Source organism: Eschrichtius robustus, chromosome 16 (genome assembly GCF_028021215.1).
Source record: "Eschrichtius robustus isolate mEscRob2 chromosome 16, mEscRob2.pri, whole genome shotgun sequence".
In the NCBI taxonomy this organism is placed as follows: domain Eukaryota; kingdom Metazoa; phylum Chordata; class Mammalia; order Artiodactyla; family Eschrichtiidae; genus Eschrichtius; species Eschrichtius robustus.
Window position 1 is genome coordinate 5,586,628 of NC_090839.1, and position 12,486 is coordinate 5,599,113.

The 12,486-nt window shown below is 54.7% G+C and overlaps 1 protein-coding gene across 1 annotated transcript; it reads left to right on the top strand.

Moving 5' to 3' along the window:
- The first annotated feature begins 311 nt into the window (after window positions 1–311).
- Window positions 312–10,023, top strand: ZBP1 (Z-DNA binding protein 1). Its single transcript, XM_068524150.1, has 8 exons — window positions 312–415; window positions 2,993–3,202; window positions 3,797–3,862; window positions 4,274–4,447; window positions 5,637–5,798; window positions 6,956–7,159; window positions 8,206–8,418; window positions 9,776–10,023. Exons 1-8 carry the CDS (start codon window positions 382–384, stop codon window positions 10,021–10,023), a joined length of 1,311 nt encoding a protein of 436 aa, XP_068380251.1. The 5' UTR covers window positions 312–381.
- The last annotated feature ends 2,463 nt before the right edge of the window (window positions 10,024–12,486 follow it).

Below are 12,486 nucleotides of genomic sequence, written 5' to 3' on the forward strand. Positions count from 1 at the left end.
GGGAAGTCCCCTGGCCCCAGAGGAAGCTCTGGTCTTGCCCAGCTCAGCTGCTCCTTACTAACATCTAGTTGGAGGCCTAACTGTGTCTTGCTTGTCAATTCCGTTTTCGATTTTGTTTCCTTCAAAAGCCACACACAGAAGTTTCATTTTCTTTTTCTCCAGAATCTGATCAGCTTGAGCTGACTAGACATCTGTTTCTGGGGTGTGTGCACAGCTGACAGCTGGCTGGGTGAAGCTGGAATCTCTCCACAGCTGCCAGAAGCACCGCCAGGACCACAAAAGCATACCCAGCCTCGACCGGGCCCACCTTCTCCAGGCCACGGGGTCGGGGAGCCTGCCGCTGCCCTCAAGTCCCCTGGGCTCCCAGCAGCTGCTGCCAGCATGGCTGAGGCCCCTGCCAACCCAGGAGACGCAGGTACGTTCTTCCTTCTAAGGAACAGTGGGAGTGCCCGGGTGGGACTTGCACCTTTTTTCTGGTTCCTTTTCTTGGTCCAGATTACAGCCACGAGAGGACAGTATCTGAAAGCACAACAGTAGTAAGAAAGAGGGAGAGAGGGCATCGCATCAGGTTCAGAGCCTTGCTCTGCCCAGGCATCTTGCAACATACTTTGTGTGCATTTTGCAATAACTCACAGGGGCAAGCCCGATGAGGTTTCCATCTTACGTGTGAGATCACTGAGGCTTGCAGGGGAAATGACTCAGGGGACCACGGCTGAGCCTGGGGCCTTAACACCCATCTTCACGCTCATTTTGAGGAAGAACAGAAGTTGTCTGCTAGGAGGGGCAAGTGCATGTATGTGGTTTTCCTCCTGTTGCATTCTTTCCTCGGATAGCACTTTATTCCTGGAAACACATGATGCAAGTTAACTGTTATTGAGCAGTGCTCTTTTCTAGGGTCCCCACTGAAAGCATGAGGGTTGTGGGCTGGGACGCTTTTTGTTTGTCTTTGTTTTGTGATTGTTAGCTATTTAATCCTCACCACTATCTCTGAAGTAGCTGCTATTACCACCATTTCACAGATGGAGAAACTGAGGCCCAGGGAGGTCACATAGCTAGTAGGTGGCAGAGCTGGGGCTCAAAACCAGGAAAATAGGGTGTGCTAGGGAGGGGTGCCGACTGGGTGTGACCCGGGACCCCAGGCTGGTTCCCAAGCTCCTGTTGTACTTCCCCAAGGAGACATGTCGGGGGCACTCGGTAACTGAGTTTAACTTGCCCCCCGGCAGATTCTCCTTTTAACCGACGTGTCACTTACACCTCATCCGTTTCACAACTTCCAGTTCACCAGCCTGAAGACTCAGCAGGTGACGCCAGCCCCGCCTTCACTGCACGGACCCCATTTCCCCTTTGGGGTCAGGGCACTGGAGGAGGGGGAAGAGGCTCACCCAGGGGCAGGTTTTTTAAGAATCAAAACTCTTTTTAAAACTAGGCAAAGCCACAGTGGGTTGGACGGGTATCCCGGTTGAGGGGTAGTTTGGTGGGTGAAGGGGTGGGTGACCCCACGTGTTCTAATTGCACATCACCTGCGCCCAGAAGGATGCAAACATTCCGACCACAAGGGCAAGGCCACGGTGCCCAGCGCAGAGTTGGCAAATGGGTTGTCCCTTCCCCCACTAGGAATCCAGGAAAAACCCAGAAGGTAAAGGATTGGGTTGCTGCCCTGGAAGGGGACCTAGGTCTTTCCAAGAAGGGCCCTGCTTTGCATTTCCCTCAGGGTTCTCAGGACAGGCATTTCCTCTCCCCAGCTCGTGGCGCTGCAGGCCCTGTGTCTGACCAGTTCTCTCACTCCCCGCAGGGCAGCTGGGTTGGGTTTATGGGAGCCTGTCTGGGAGGAGTAGGGGCCGTTTGGAAAGTTCCTCGTTGAGGCTCGAGGCATCCTGCTTAGGACCATTAACTCAGGTGGGGAAACAGGCCCCGCAGGAGCTACTCATCCCTTGCCCAGGTCATCTGGGCAAACACCTACCCAGTAGGGTACACTCACTTTTGCACTCAGTCACTCCTTCATTCAAATGCTATTTCCTGAGACCCTACTGTGTGCCCGGCCCCATGCTAGACACTGAACCACTACAGTGAACCTGGCAATCACAGCAGGGGATCCTTGGGGACACTCTTCAGGGGACCCACACACAACCAGCACCCCACCCGCTCAGGGCATCCAGGACAGCCTCCCAACGATGGAGTCTGAACAAAACCTGAGGTGGAGTATCCGTTGGACGGGTGGAGGGAGGGAATAGTGCTCCTAACAGAGGGAAGAGCATGTGCAAAGGCCCAGGGGTGAGTGCGTCTGAAGGGAATGCAGACAGGTTGGCCCTTGAAGGGAAGCTGAGGGTGGGTGAAGACGAGGCTGGCAGAACCAGGAGTTGGTGGCGTTGCTGTCATCCGGGAGATGGTGGTGACAAGGAATAGGAGGTAGAGGCAGCGAAAGGAGAAGAGAGGATCCGAGACAGCCAGGGACAGTGTTGCTAGGACTCCGGGATTGGGCATCAGGGTGAAAGATCCGTTTCTGAACGGCTGTTGGGTTTGTGGTGGGGATGAATAGTGACATCGCCCAAGTGGATTGTGAGCCCAAGAGGAGGGGCAGATGCCACCGGGAGGAGGAGGATGGGGGACGGAGAACACCGGGGTGGGCCTCCCCCCTCCCCCCTCCCCCCTCCCCTCCTTCCTGTGCTCTGCCCCCGCCTCCAGCATCCTGCCGCCTCCACTCCCCTCTCTCGGAGGACGCCTGAGAGCTGAGTGCCCCCACCTGCCCTCCGGTGCTCACTCGGGGGTGGGGGGGACGCTCGGAAGGCCTGGCGCCGCCTCTGCCCTCCAGGCTGTCCAGCCAAGGTCATTTCTGAGCAGCCCATGTGCCCCTCCCTGAACAGAGATGCTGGTGGATGTCTGCTCAGACCTCTGTCCCTGCCTCTGCCCTGGATCCCTCTCCTGGGGGGCCGCCAGCCGAGGCTGGGTAGTTGGGGGACTCAGTTCTGTCTCTGCCCCTGTCTCCCTCCCCCAGACCTTGAGCAGAGGATTTTGGAGGTGCTGAGGGACTCTGGCTCCCCCGTGAAGACAGCCCAGCTGGTGAAGAAATGCCAGGTGCCCAAGAAGAAGCTCAGCCAGGTCCTCCACAAGATGAAGAATGAGTCAAAGGGAGTCCTGCTCCTAGGCCCCGCGACGTGGTGCTTGGCCGATGGTGGAGCCAAAGAAGTGGTTCCCGCAGAGCTGGGTAAGCTGCCATCCCGGGACAGGGGCAGTTGGAGGGGGCGGGTGTTGGACCCAGCACGAGCAGTCCTGGCAACAGCCTAGCCCGGATTTGGGCCTGGGTTCAAATACAGGCTCTGCCCTCGGGGACACATGATGTACCCTCACTGCATCTTGATTTCTTTTTCTGGCCAACGGAGGTCACAGTAGGGCTGCTTTGTAGGGTTGCGAGAGGATTTGATGCAGAGGGCTGAGGCTAGTGCCAGCACGTAGTAGGTGCTCAGCAAAACATTAATAATGATGATGACGGCAGTAACGATATGATAATAATAGAAGAGCCGTAGCATCATACGAGATCCGCTTTTCTAGTTCTGGTGCGGTGCCCGGGGGTCCCCTAGCCCGCACACAACCCCAGAGGGAGTAGATGGTCTTCCCCCCAACCCCAAGCCACACAGCTGGAAGGGGGCGGGGCGGGCTTTGAAGCTAAGTTCCTTTAACTGTAGAATCCGAGTTTGGAGCGTCCATGCGCTAGGGCCTTCTACAGAGCAGCCCACCTCTGTCCGGTAGGGTCCCCATCCCCACTCCCGCTCCGCTGACCCCTGACCGTCTTTCTTCCCAGCAGAGAGGCCCCAGGAAGATGCAGTTGCAGTTCCCCGGAAGCCTGGCCCTGAGCTCAGTCAGCGGCGTAAGTATCTCGTTTCCTTTCAGCCCCTGTTCCCTCTGACCCCAAACTCTCCTTGGCCACTCGAGAAGTTACAAGTGTTCAGGGGCCATGCCCACCCACTAACAGGTCCCCACAAAGTGTTCGGAGTCAAGACTCTGTCTTTCGGTGAAAGAAGCTAAGTGACTGAGAAACCATTTGATGGGTAGTTGGCAATTACTGTGCACCTAGCATGTGCCAGACACTGTTCAGAGCCCTTGACGAACATCCCCAACCCCCAGAACAACCTCTGTGGTCCATTATAATTATGCCCATTTTACAGATGAGGAAAATGGGCACAGAGGCTGCGTCTGTCCCAGGTCACACAGCTGGTAAGCAGGGGAGCAGATTCAGCCTCCGGGGTCCTCCTTAACCACTTGCTGTCCTGCCTCCCAGAGGAAGAGATCTTCCGGTTTCTGGAAGCCCATGGGCCCCATAGAGCCCTGATCATTGCCCAGGCCCTGGGAATGAAGACAGCGAAGGAAGTCAACCCAGACTTGTACGCAATGAGGAACAAGCACCTCCTGGACTTAGACCAGAAATCAAACTCTTGGGCTATTTATCAACCAGGTAGGCCTTTTACCTGCTGCCCACACCTGGACGGGGCAGAGGGCAGAGCTGTGAAGAGAAAGAATAACACCCAACACCTGGTCCTTGCTGGGCTCCCGCTAAGCTCTTTGCCTGCCCCACCTCGTCAGAAGCTTGCTGTGGTCTTGCTGACCCGTCCCTGGAAGAGGGTCCCAGGAGAGAGGGGCATGCTGGCAGGAGTAACCAGGGAGGGCTTCCTAGAGGTGTGGCCCACCCCTGACTGTATCAGTCCTGGGGCGCTGGTCTCAGCCTGAGTTTGCTAACAGTCTTCTGTAAGCACTTTGCCCAACTTGGAGTTTTAAGGCTGCTGAAGGAGTAGGCCAGGCTGGGCTCAGATACCCACAGGGTAGAGTCCCAGAACCGACTTATCCATTACATGCAGCAGGTACCGGGCCTAGAGCCCACGGTGCTTTTAGGGGGTCACAAAAATGCTCTAGTTTCTCTTAAAATCAGAAGAAAAAATGAGTATTATAGTAACAATGAATAACTAATAATGACTCTAGCCGAGACTATATTTTTCTTTATCCCAACGCAGTCATAAAATGTAATTTTAAATATTTTTTATGGATGTAGGGACTCACAAAGGCACAAGAGCCAAGGGCTCATGAAGGTGGGAATGTGGCCCCGTGTGTGGAGCCCACGTGGGGCTGACACCCCTGCTTATGGTACCCAAGGGGGGGGGGTCTCAGCATCCTAGGCTGGATGTTAAACACTGGTGACAAATCCAAATTCTTAAAAATGCCTTGTGAGTCAAGCAAAGCTTATCCCATGGCCAGAAACAGCCTATGGACGGCTGCCTTGCATCCTTCCCTAAAGGAAGAGAGGACCCTGGAAGCAATGGTTAGGGCTGTGGGTTCCTCGCAGTGAGAGATACAGAGGGTGGGCAAGCAGCAAGGCACCTGCCATCCTCCCAGGGTGGCAGAGGACACAGGGGTAGGGTGGCCTGCGGGACAAAGTCCAAGCAAGGCTCGTCTGTGATACCTGCAGTGTTTGGTAAACACTCCACTTCCTGGAGCCCACCTTGGACCTACTGACTCAGAACCCCAGGGTGGGCCCCTGGGAATCTGTGTTTTAACCAGCTCCCCGGGGGATTTTGATGCTGCCAACTAGTATTTGGAACTTCTGACTCCTAGAGGGATACAAAGGGATTGAGTGGAATGTTATTTTGCAGAAGGTTCTAGAAATCAGTCCACCCCAGTTATTTACCAGCAAAATCCAATCAACATGATCAGTCAGAATGGACCAAGCAGCCACATTTCCATTGAGAACTCCAAAGGCATCCAGATTGGACACGGGAATGTCATAGTGAGAAAAATGGCCTCTGGGGAAAATGGTGAGTCCTCTGAAATGTCCAGGAGAAGGGACCTGTCGGGGAATCTGCTGCATCTGGGTGGGGGCAGGGAGTGGGGGGCATTCAACCTTCCAGGGAGAAAGGGCAGCTTTCAGATCTCCAAGGTCCTTTCTGGCTTTCTCAGGAATAAGGATGTCCCTCCTTGTGCCTGGATCAAGCCTCTCCTGCTTTCCCTTCCTGCCGACATCTTTTGCCTCATTTTCATTGGGACCCAATATTTTCCCACAAGAAACAACTCAATTCACTCTTCCTCACTAGGATGTCACAAGGGGTCGTTGTAGCATTCTGTTTGTCCCGAGACACTAGTTTTCCCCATGTGTTAACATCTCAGAAACTGGGATGCATCGTACGGGTGCATCCGAGCTTTGGTGAAATACAGTAAGCAAATGGGTGCCTGCTCCGTGGTGGGCACTGCGGGGAGAGGAGACAGGGCCACCCATCAGTCCAGCATGGGACATGAGAGTGAGAGCACTGACCCCAAAGGGGGAGCGCTCCCTGTGACCTCGAGAGAGCCCTTCCCTGCTCCAGGCCTCAGTTTTCCCAACTGTGAAATGAGGAACTTTATTCTAGAATCTAGATCAACCTTTCCCCAGCTTTGGGTCCTCTGAGCTCCACCTCCCTAATTTTGGCCACGCCCATGGCTGATTATTTACTCCATGTTGTTAAATGGTTTACTTTTTATTCGACTCAAATTCATTTTAAAGTAAACTTTTACAACATTACCTTGAAAACTACTAAGGTTACCATAAAAATAAATGCTGAGAAAATAAAACAATGTCAGAAGCTCTGAGGGCTCCATGTCAACAGCAAGTGAACCCCAAAGGAGACTTTCTCCTGATGGGCCCAGAGGATTGAGAACAGCTAGGAAGCAGAGGATGTGTTCATTGCCTGAGTTTTCAATGCCCCAGTGACACCCCAGGCACCAGTGGTAAAAACCCCGGAACCCCAGGCTAACTGTTCTGCCAGCCCACCTGCTCTCCAATACAGACCCTGAAGTAATCACTCCCCGTCTGATGGTGTCCAGAAAGAATCCAGAAGCCTGTCTCCTCTGTCCGGCCATGACTTAATGTGTGTGTGGGGTGGGGGATGGGGGGTCAGAGGGTGGGGGTCAAGGGTCACGTTTCTGTGTCCCCTGCCAGGCTCCACGGCTCCCCTCTACCTCCCTCCAATGGCACCCACTGATCCCTCAACTCAGGGTCCCCTGGCTGGATCCTGGGGGCCCCAGGACATCCGGATGGAGAAGTCTGTGCTCAGACATGTACAGATGGGACACGGCAACGAGATGAGTCTTCACGGCAGCCCAGCCAAGGGCCCTGCCCACAGCGCCTGTGGCAGCCCCCCAGGTAACTGGAGAACAGGCTGCCATCCCACCCCCACCCCACTGCATTCGGCTCCTCGCTAGATGGAACTTGAGCCAATCTTTGTGGGGAGAGAGGCATGACGGGAAATTCTTTCCCTTCTGCCAGGCGGCTGTAGAGCAGGGGGCTCTTTTAGAGTTAGCACGTGGGTTCCCATTCCCTACTACCCCCCTCAGGAAACCTCAGTTTCCTCATCTGTACAATGGGCAGGGATCATTTCCTGGGCCAGCTGAAGCGGGAACAAAGGAGATGGCTGGGCTGGAACTGGACAGGCATCTAGGGAGCCACCTAGGCGCTGTCACCAGTGACCAGAGCGCCCAGGCCGCGTCCTCCCTGGCACCGGTCATCGAGAGACAGGCTGGCGGGTAGGAGCACAGCAGAGAGGCCTGAGAGAGAGGAGGAGAACCAGGGACGCCAGGGGACGGGTTTCCAGAAGAGGCGAGGCCGGTGAGGTCAAGGGAGGGCTGCAGGGTCCAGCAACAAGGGGTCAGTGGTGACTTGAGGGGACAGAAGTGGAAGGAGGGGAGGCGGAGCGTGGACAGCTCTTTTCTGACGCTTGGCCAGGAGAGGCAGGAGCGAGACAGCTGGGGCTGGGGACCGGGCTGGAAGGGGGCCACATGAAGATTCTAACCAAAGATGGAGAGGGTATTCCAGAGCTGCCAGGAAGCAGGCAGCAGAGAGACGGGGAGCAGGAGGTAGCAGGGGGGGGCGGGGTTGAGTCCCAGGGGAGGCACAGAGGACCAGGTCAGCTGGGCTGGGCTGCAGGAGGAGGGGGACCCAAGGTGGCAGAGCCAGGGGCCGAGGGAGCCGGAGGCCCCAGCAGGTGAAAGGCATGTGCAGAGATGCCGCGTGAGGCCACGTGTCCGCCGGCGACAGAGCACGGCGTGGGCCACTGAGGGGAGGTTCCAGGAGGACAGTCAGCCATGGAGGACCTGAGAACCAGGCTCGGGGTCAGGCCCACCGTCCAGCTGCTCTCACCGTCCACCTCCCCACCCGCCCCCCCGGCATCTCTCTCTTTGGCTGACCTGCAGTCTCTGTCCTGGGTACCGGCCCGGAAGCTTCCATCGAAATTCAAATCCCCGAACCAGGACCTCACTCCGAAGGGGGCATGGCCCAGAGAGTCCACATTCGCTCGTGCTTCCTGGAGGACACCACCGTAGGCAACAACAACAAGATGACCATCAACCCAGGGGCGGCTCATCCCGGAGGAGTCGCGAGGGCTAGTGAGCCAGGAGGGAGCGCAGGTGAGCCTGGGACACCCCTGTGCGTCCTCTTTCCCTCTCTCATTCATTCATTTATCCAACAGTCACGAGCCTCCCATTTCTGGAGTCTGGGAGACAGGAGAGGGTCGTAGCAGGAGCGGGGGCTCTAGGGTAGAACGTGTGGGGTCCACCTAACCCATCACTCAGCTTGGAGCCTCTGTTTCCCCGTCTGTAAAATGAGGGTGATTAGATTAGCCTGTGGCTCCCGAGTTGTGGTGAGGACTGGATGCGTTCCCCTCACTGCTGGGACACCTGAACCGGACCGGTGACATGTCTTGTGGTGCCCAGTGCAACCAGAAAAAGCAAGGCTCCTTGTTCAAAACTTAGAAAGAATTTCAAGACAAAGACAGCAGAGCAGTAAACTGAGCACAGGCCCCTCTGAACGGGCCTGTGTGACTGCCCAGGCCACATGCCCGTGAAGCTGGGCCTCCCTGGAAACTTCTGGGACATGATCCCTCCTCGATTCTTAGTCACCCACTTCACTGATTCTTCCCCCCAAATAATGCTGTAGCCACCTTACGCTTCTTCCCCGTTTAATTATTAGGGAGAAGTCGTTCATTCATTCATGCACCCACTCAGGCCCCACTCCCTCCCTCAAACGCTCCGTCCCCCGGAGATACAGCTAAGAGCACAGACAGACAAATACTCCCCGCTCACAGGGGCCAGAGTCCAGTAGGCACTAGAGACAGTCACAAACCAAGCCTTTCGAGGCTTTTAAGACCAACACTACAAAAATCTATAAAACCTGGGGCGGTGGGTGGGCAATGCCGTGACGGGGAGGAGCTGCCTTAGCCAGGCCGTCAGAGAAGCTCCAAGAGGAGGTGACATCTAAGCCCAGGCCTGTGGGGAAGGAGGAGCCGGCCAAGCACAGATGTGGGAACAGCATTGCCAGTGGAGGGAACAGCTAGTGCAAAGGCCCCACGGTGGGGAAGAAGGGTGACATCCAGAATCACACACACGAGCCTAGGGAGAGGAAGGGAATAGATCCGGTGGGCAAGGCCAGGTCTCTCTGTGCCAGGAAGCCCAGAAGAAAGGTCCGGATCTTATCTGAAGTGACCTGGCGAGGCCTGGAGGGTTCAAGCAGGGGCAACTTGATGTGGGGCACGATTTAAAAGTCTGGCTGAACACCATCGGGGGAAAGCAAAGGGGGCTGAGGAAGCGGGAGCAACGGTCCAGGGGAGAAAGGACGGGGCCTCGGAGATGGGGACACAAGGTCACCCACCGGGGAAGCCTGTGTCCGGGTCAGCAGCCTCAGTCCCGGTGAAGCAAATCGCCTTGGCTATTCGGTAATTCGAGGGGAGGCGGCTCACGTGTTCCTGGGGCCCCATCTCTTCCCTAGACCCTCCCTCCGGAGCTGCACGATCCAGAAGCGAGGTCCCTCCCGGCGGCAGTCAGGCTGCCCCCATCAACGTTGAGACGCTCATCTCAGAAGAGCTAGCGGCTATGACGCTCAAAGAGCCGGGGTCCCAGAAGCGCAGAAGACACCTGCTGAGCGACAGAGCCACAGAACCAGTGTCCCCGGAGGGTGGGACTCAGAGCAAGCAGCCTGCAGGCGGACTCGCGCAGGAAGGGCCTGGGAGCCAGTGAGCTCTCTGCTGCCTTCAGTGTCGTTTTTGACCTTCTCGCCTCCTGACACGTGGCCAGCGTGCATCCGCATTTGGGCTGGGCCCGGCGTGGGGCAAGGGCAGGGCAGCTGGTGGCAGGGGCAGCCTGCCAGGGGGTCACCTTCCCGGGCCCGCCGTCCATCAGGGCCACCCATTCTCTGCCCTTCACTCAAGACCTGACTTCCCCAAGGCCCATCTTGGCCACCTGACCACTTTACCACCTGACCTTTCTAGAACCTTCCTACCTCGGCCTTGAGGGCTAGGGATGGACCACTCTCTAAAGTTGCCAGAAAAGGGATGCCACCAGACAGGTAAGAACCTCAGAAGTCGGCTGTATCTCCCCAAGCACTGGCCAGTGAATTCACTAGGCACAGAGACCCTGTCTTTTCACTCTTGAACCTCCAGTGTACGCTGGACCGGCCCCTCCACTGACCACCTCCTGAGTACCATGCCCTCGGGCTACAGAGAGAGGAAGACCAAGCCCTGCCCTCGGGGAGCAGTTCACAGTCAGCGGGAGAGGCGGCCTGGGACATGGGCAGTGAGTCCTGAGCAGGAACGATCACGGGGAATTGAAGGAGTGCAGAACAGCAACGCAGACACTGTCCGGAGGGCCCAGGAGGCTCCCCGGGGAAGGAGAAAGCTCTAGAGCTCATTCTTCAACATCTGGCAGAGGGAGGAGGTTGGACTGGGAATGGTGTTCTAGGCAGGGGCTCGGCCTGGCCAAAGCCATGATGGTCAGAACAAGAGGACTTATAGCAGCACAGCAGTTTGGGTGTTGCTAGAAAGCCCAATGCAAAGAAAATGCAAGTGGGAGTTTGGCTGGAGAGGAGTTTGGACTTGATGCTGAGCTCTGGACAAGCACGGCTCCACCTGCGCAAATATTCCAGGAGGAACTGGGCAAGTCCATGCAACAAGGAAGTTGGGTTCATTACAGGGAAGGAAGGGTTTTGTCCAATGGGCTGGAATGGCCCAGCCTACAGGGAGCAAAGTTATCTCGGCCACCACCGTGACCTGGGGCCCCCAAATCCCTCCTGCCTGGGATATCCAGGTCACAGACATGCCACACGGTGTAAGGGGCTTGAAATCAGGTTTGAGTCCTTGCTTCTGGCATTGTCTGCCCTCTGGGGTGAGCTGAAAACTAACTGCTTGCCTCGAAGTTTGCCCGAGGTCTGTGGTTAACCAGGCCCGTATCAGTGGGCCATCAAAATGCATCTCAGAACTCAGCCTCAGCTCCCACCTGCAGCCCAAGCCAGAACATTCAATTTTCCTGTGAGATTTCCCCTCTCTGTATAATTAATTTGTCATAAACACGCTGACAAAGCATTGCTGGCAGTTAATAGGGGCTGGAGGTGAAGGTCAAAGCTGGTCTCTTCAGGAAGGAAATTAACTAGCTACATTAAAAGCAAAGAATGATTAGGTCCATCCACCCCCCAATATTTTGCTCTCACTAGCTCATCCACCGTCCCCCCTTTCTGCAATGATACCTGTGCACACAGAACTTGCCACCCCTGGAGTTGGATGGGGTCAGGGTGGGGATGGGGGAGGAGGAATTTGCTACATGAGTTGGAAGTGATTTTCCAAAGCCACCATGACCTGCTCACAAATGCAATTCTATTTTCTTTTTCTTGTTGAAAAAATTTTTATTGGAGTATAGTTGATTTACAATGTTGTGTTAGTTTCAGGTATACAGCAAAATGAATCAGTTTATATATATACATATATATCTCCACTCTTTTTTAGATTCTTTTCCCATATAGGCCATTAAAGAATATTGAGTAGAGTTCCCTGTGCTGTACAGTAGGTCCTTACTAGTTATGTATTTTATATATAGTAGTGTGTATATGTCAATCCCAATCTCCCAATTTATCCATTCCCCCCTCTTACTCCCTGGTAACCACAAGTTTGTTTTCTACATCTGTAACTCTATTTCTGTTTTGTAGATAAGTTCATTTGTACCCTTTTTTAAGATTCCACATATAAGCAATATCATATATTTGTCTTTCTCTGTCTGACTTACTTCACTCTATGACAATCTCTAGATCCATCCATGTTGCTGTAAATGGCGTTATTTCAGTTTTTTTTTAAATGGCTGAGTAATATTCCATTGTATATATGTACCACATCTTCTTTATCCGTTCGTCTGTCGATGGGCATTTAGGTTGCTTCCATGACCTGGCTATTGTAAATAGTGCTGCATTGAACATTGGGGTGCATGTATCTTTTTGAATTATGGTTTTCTCCAGGTATATACCCAGGAGTGGGTTTGCTGGATCATATGGTAGCTCTATTTTTAGTTTCTTAAGGAACCTCCATCCTGTTCTCCATAGTGGCTGTACCAATTTACATTCCCACCAACAGTGCAAGAGGGTTCCCTTTTCTCCACACCCTGCAATTCTATTTTCTTATCCCCGCTTCTCTACTCCTCTCAGAGTAAGCTTAGACAGGA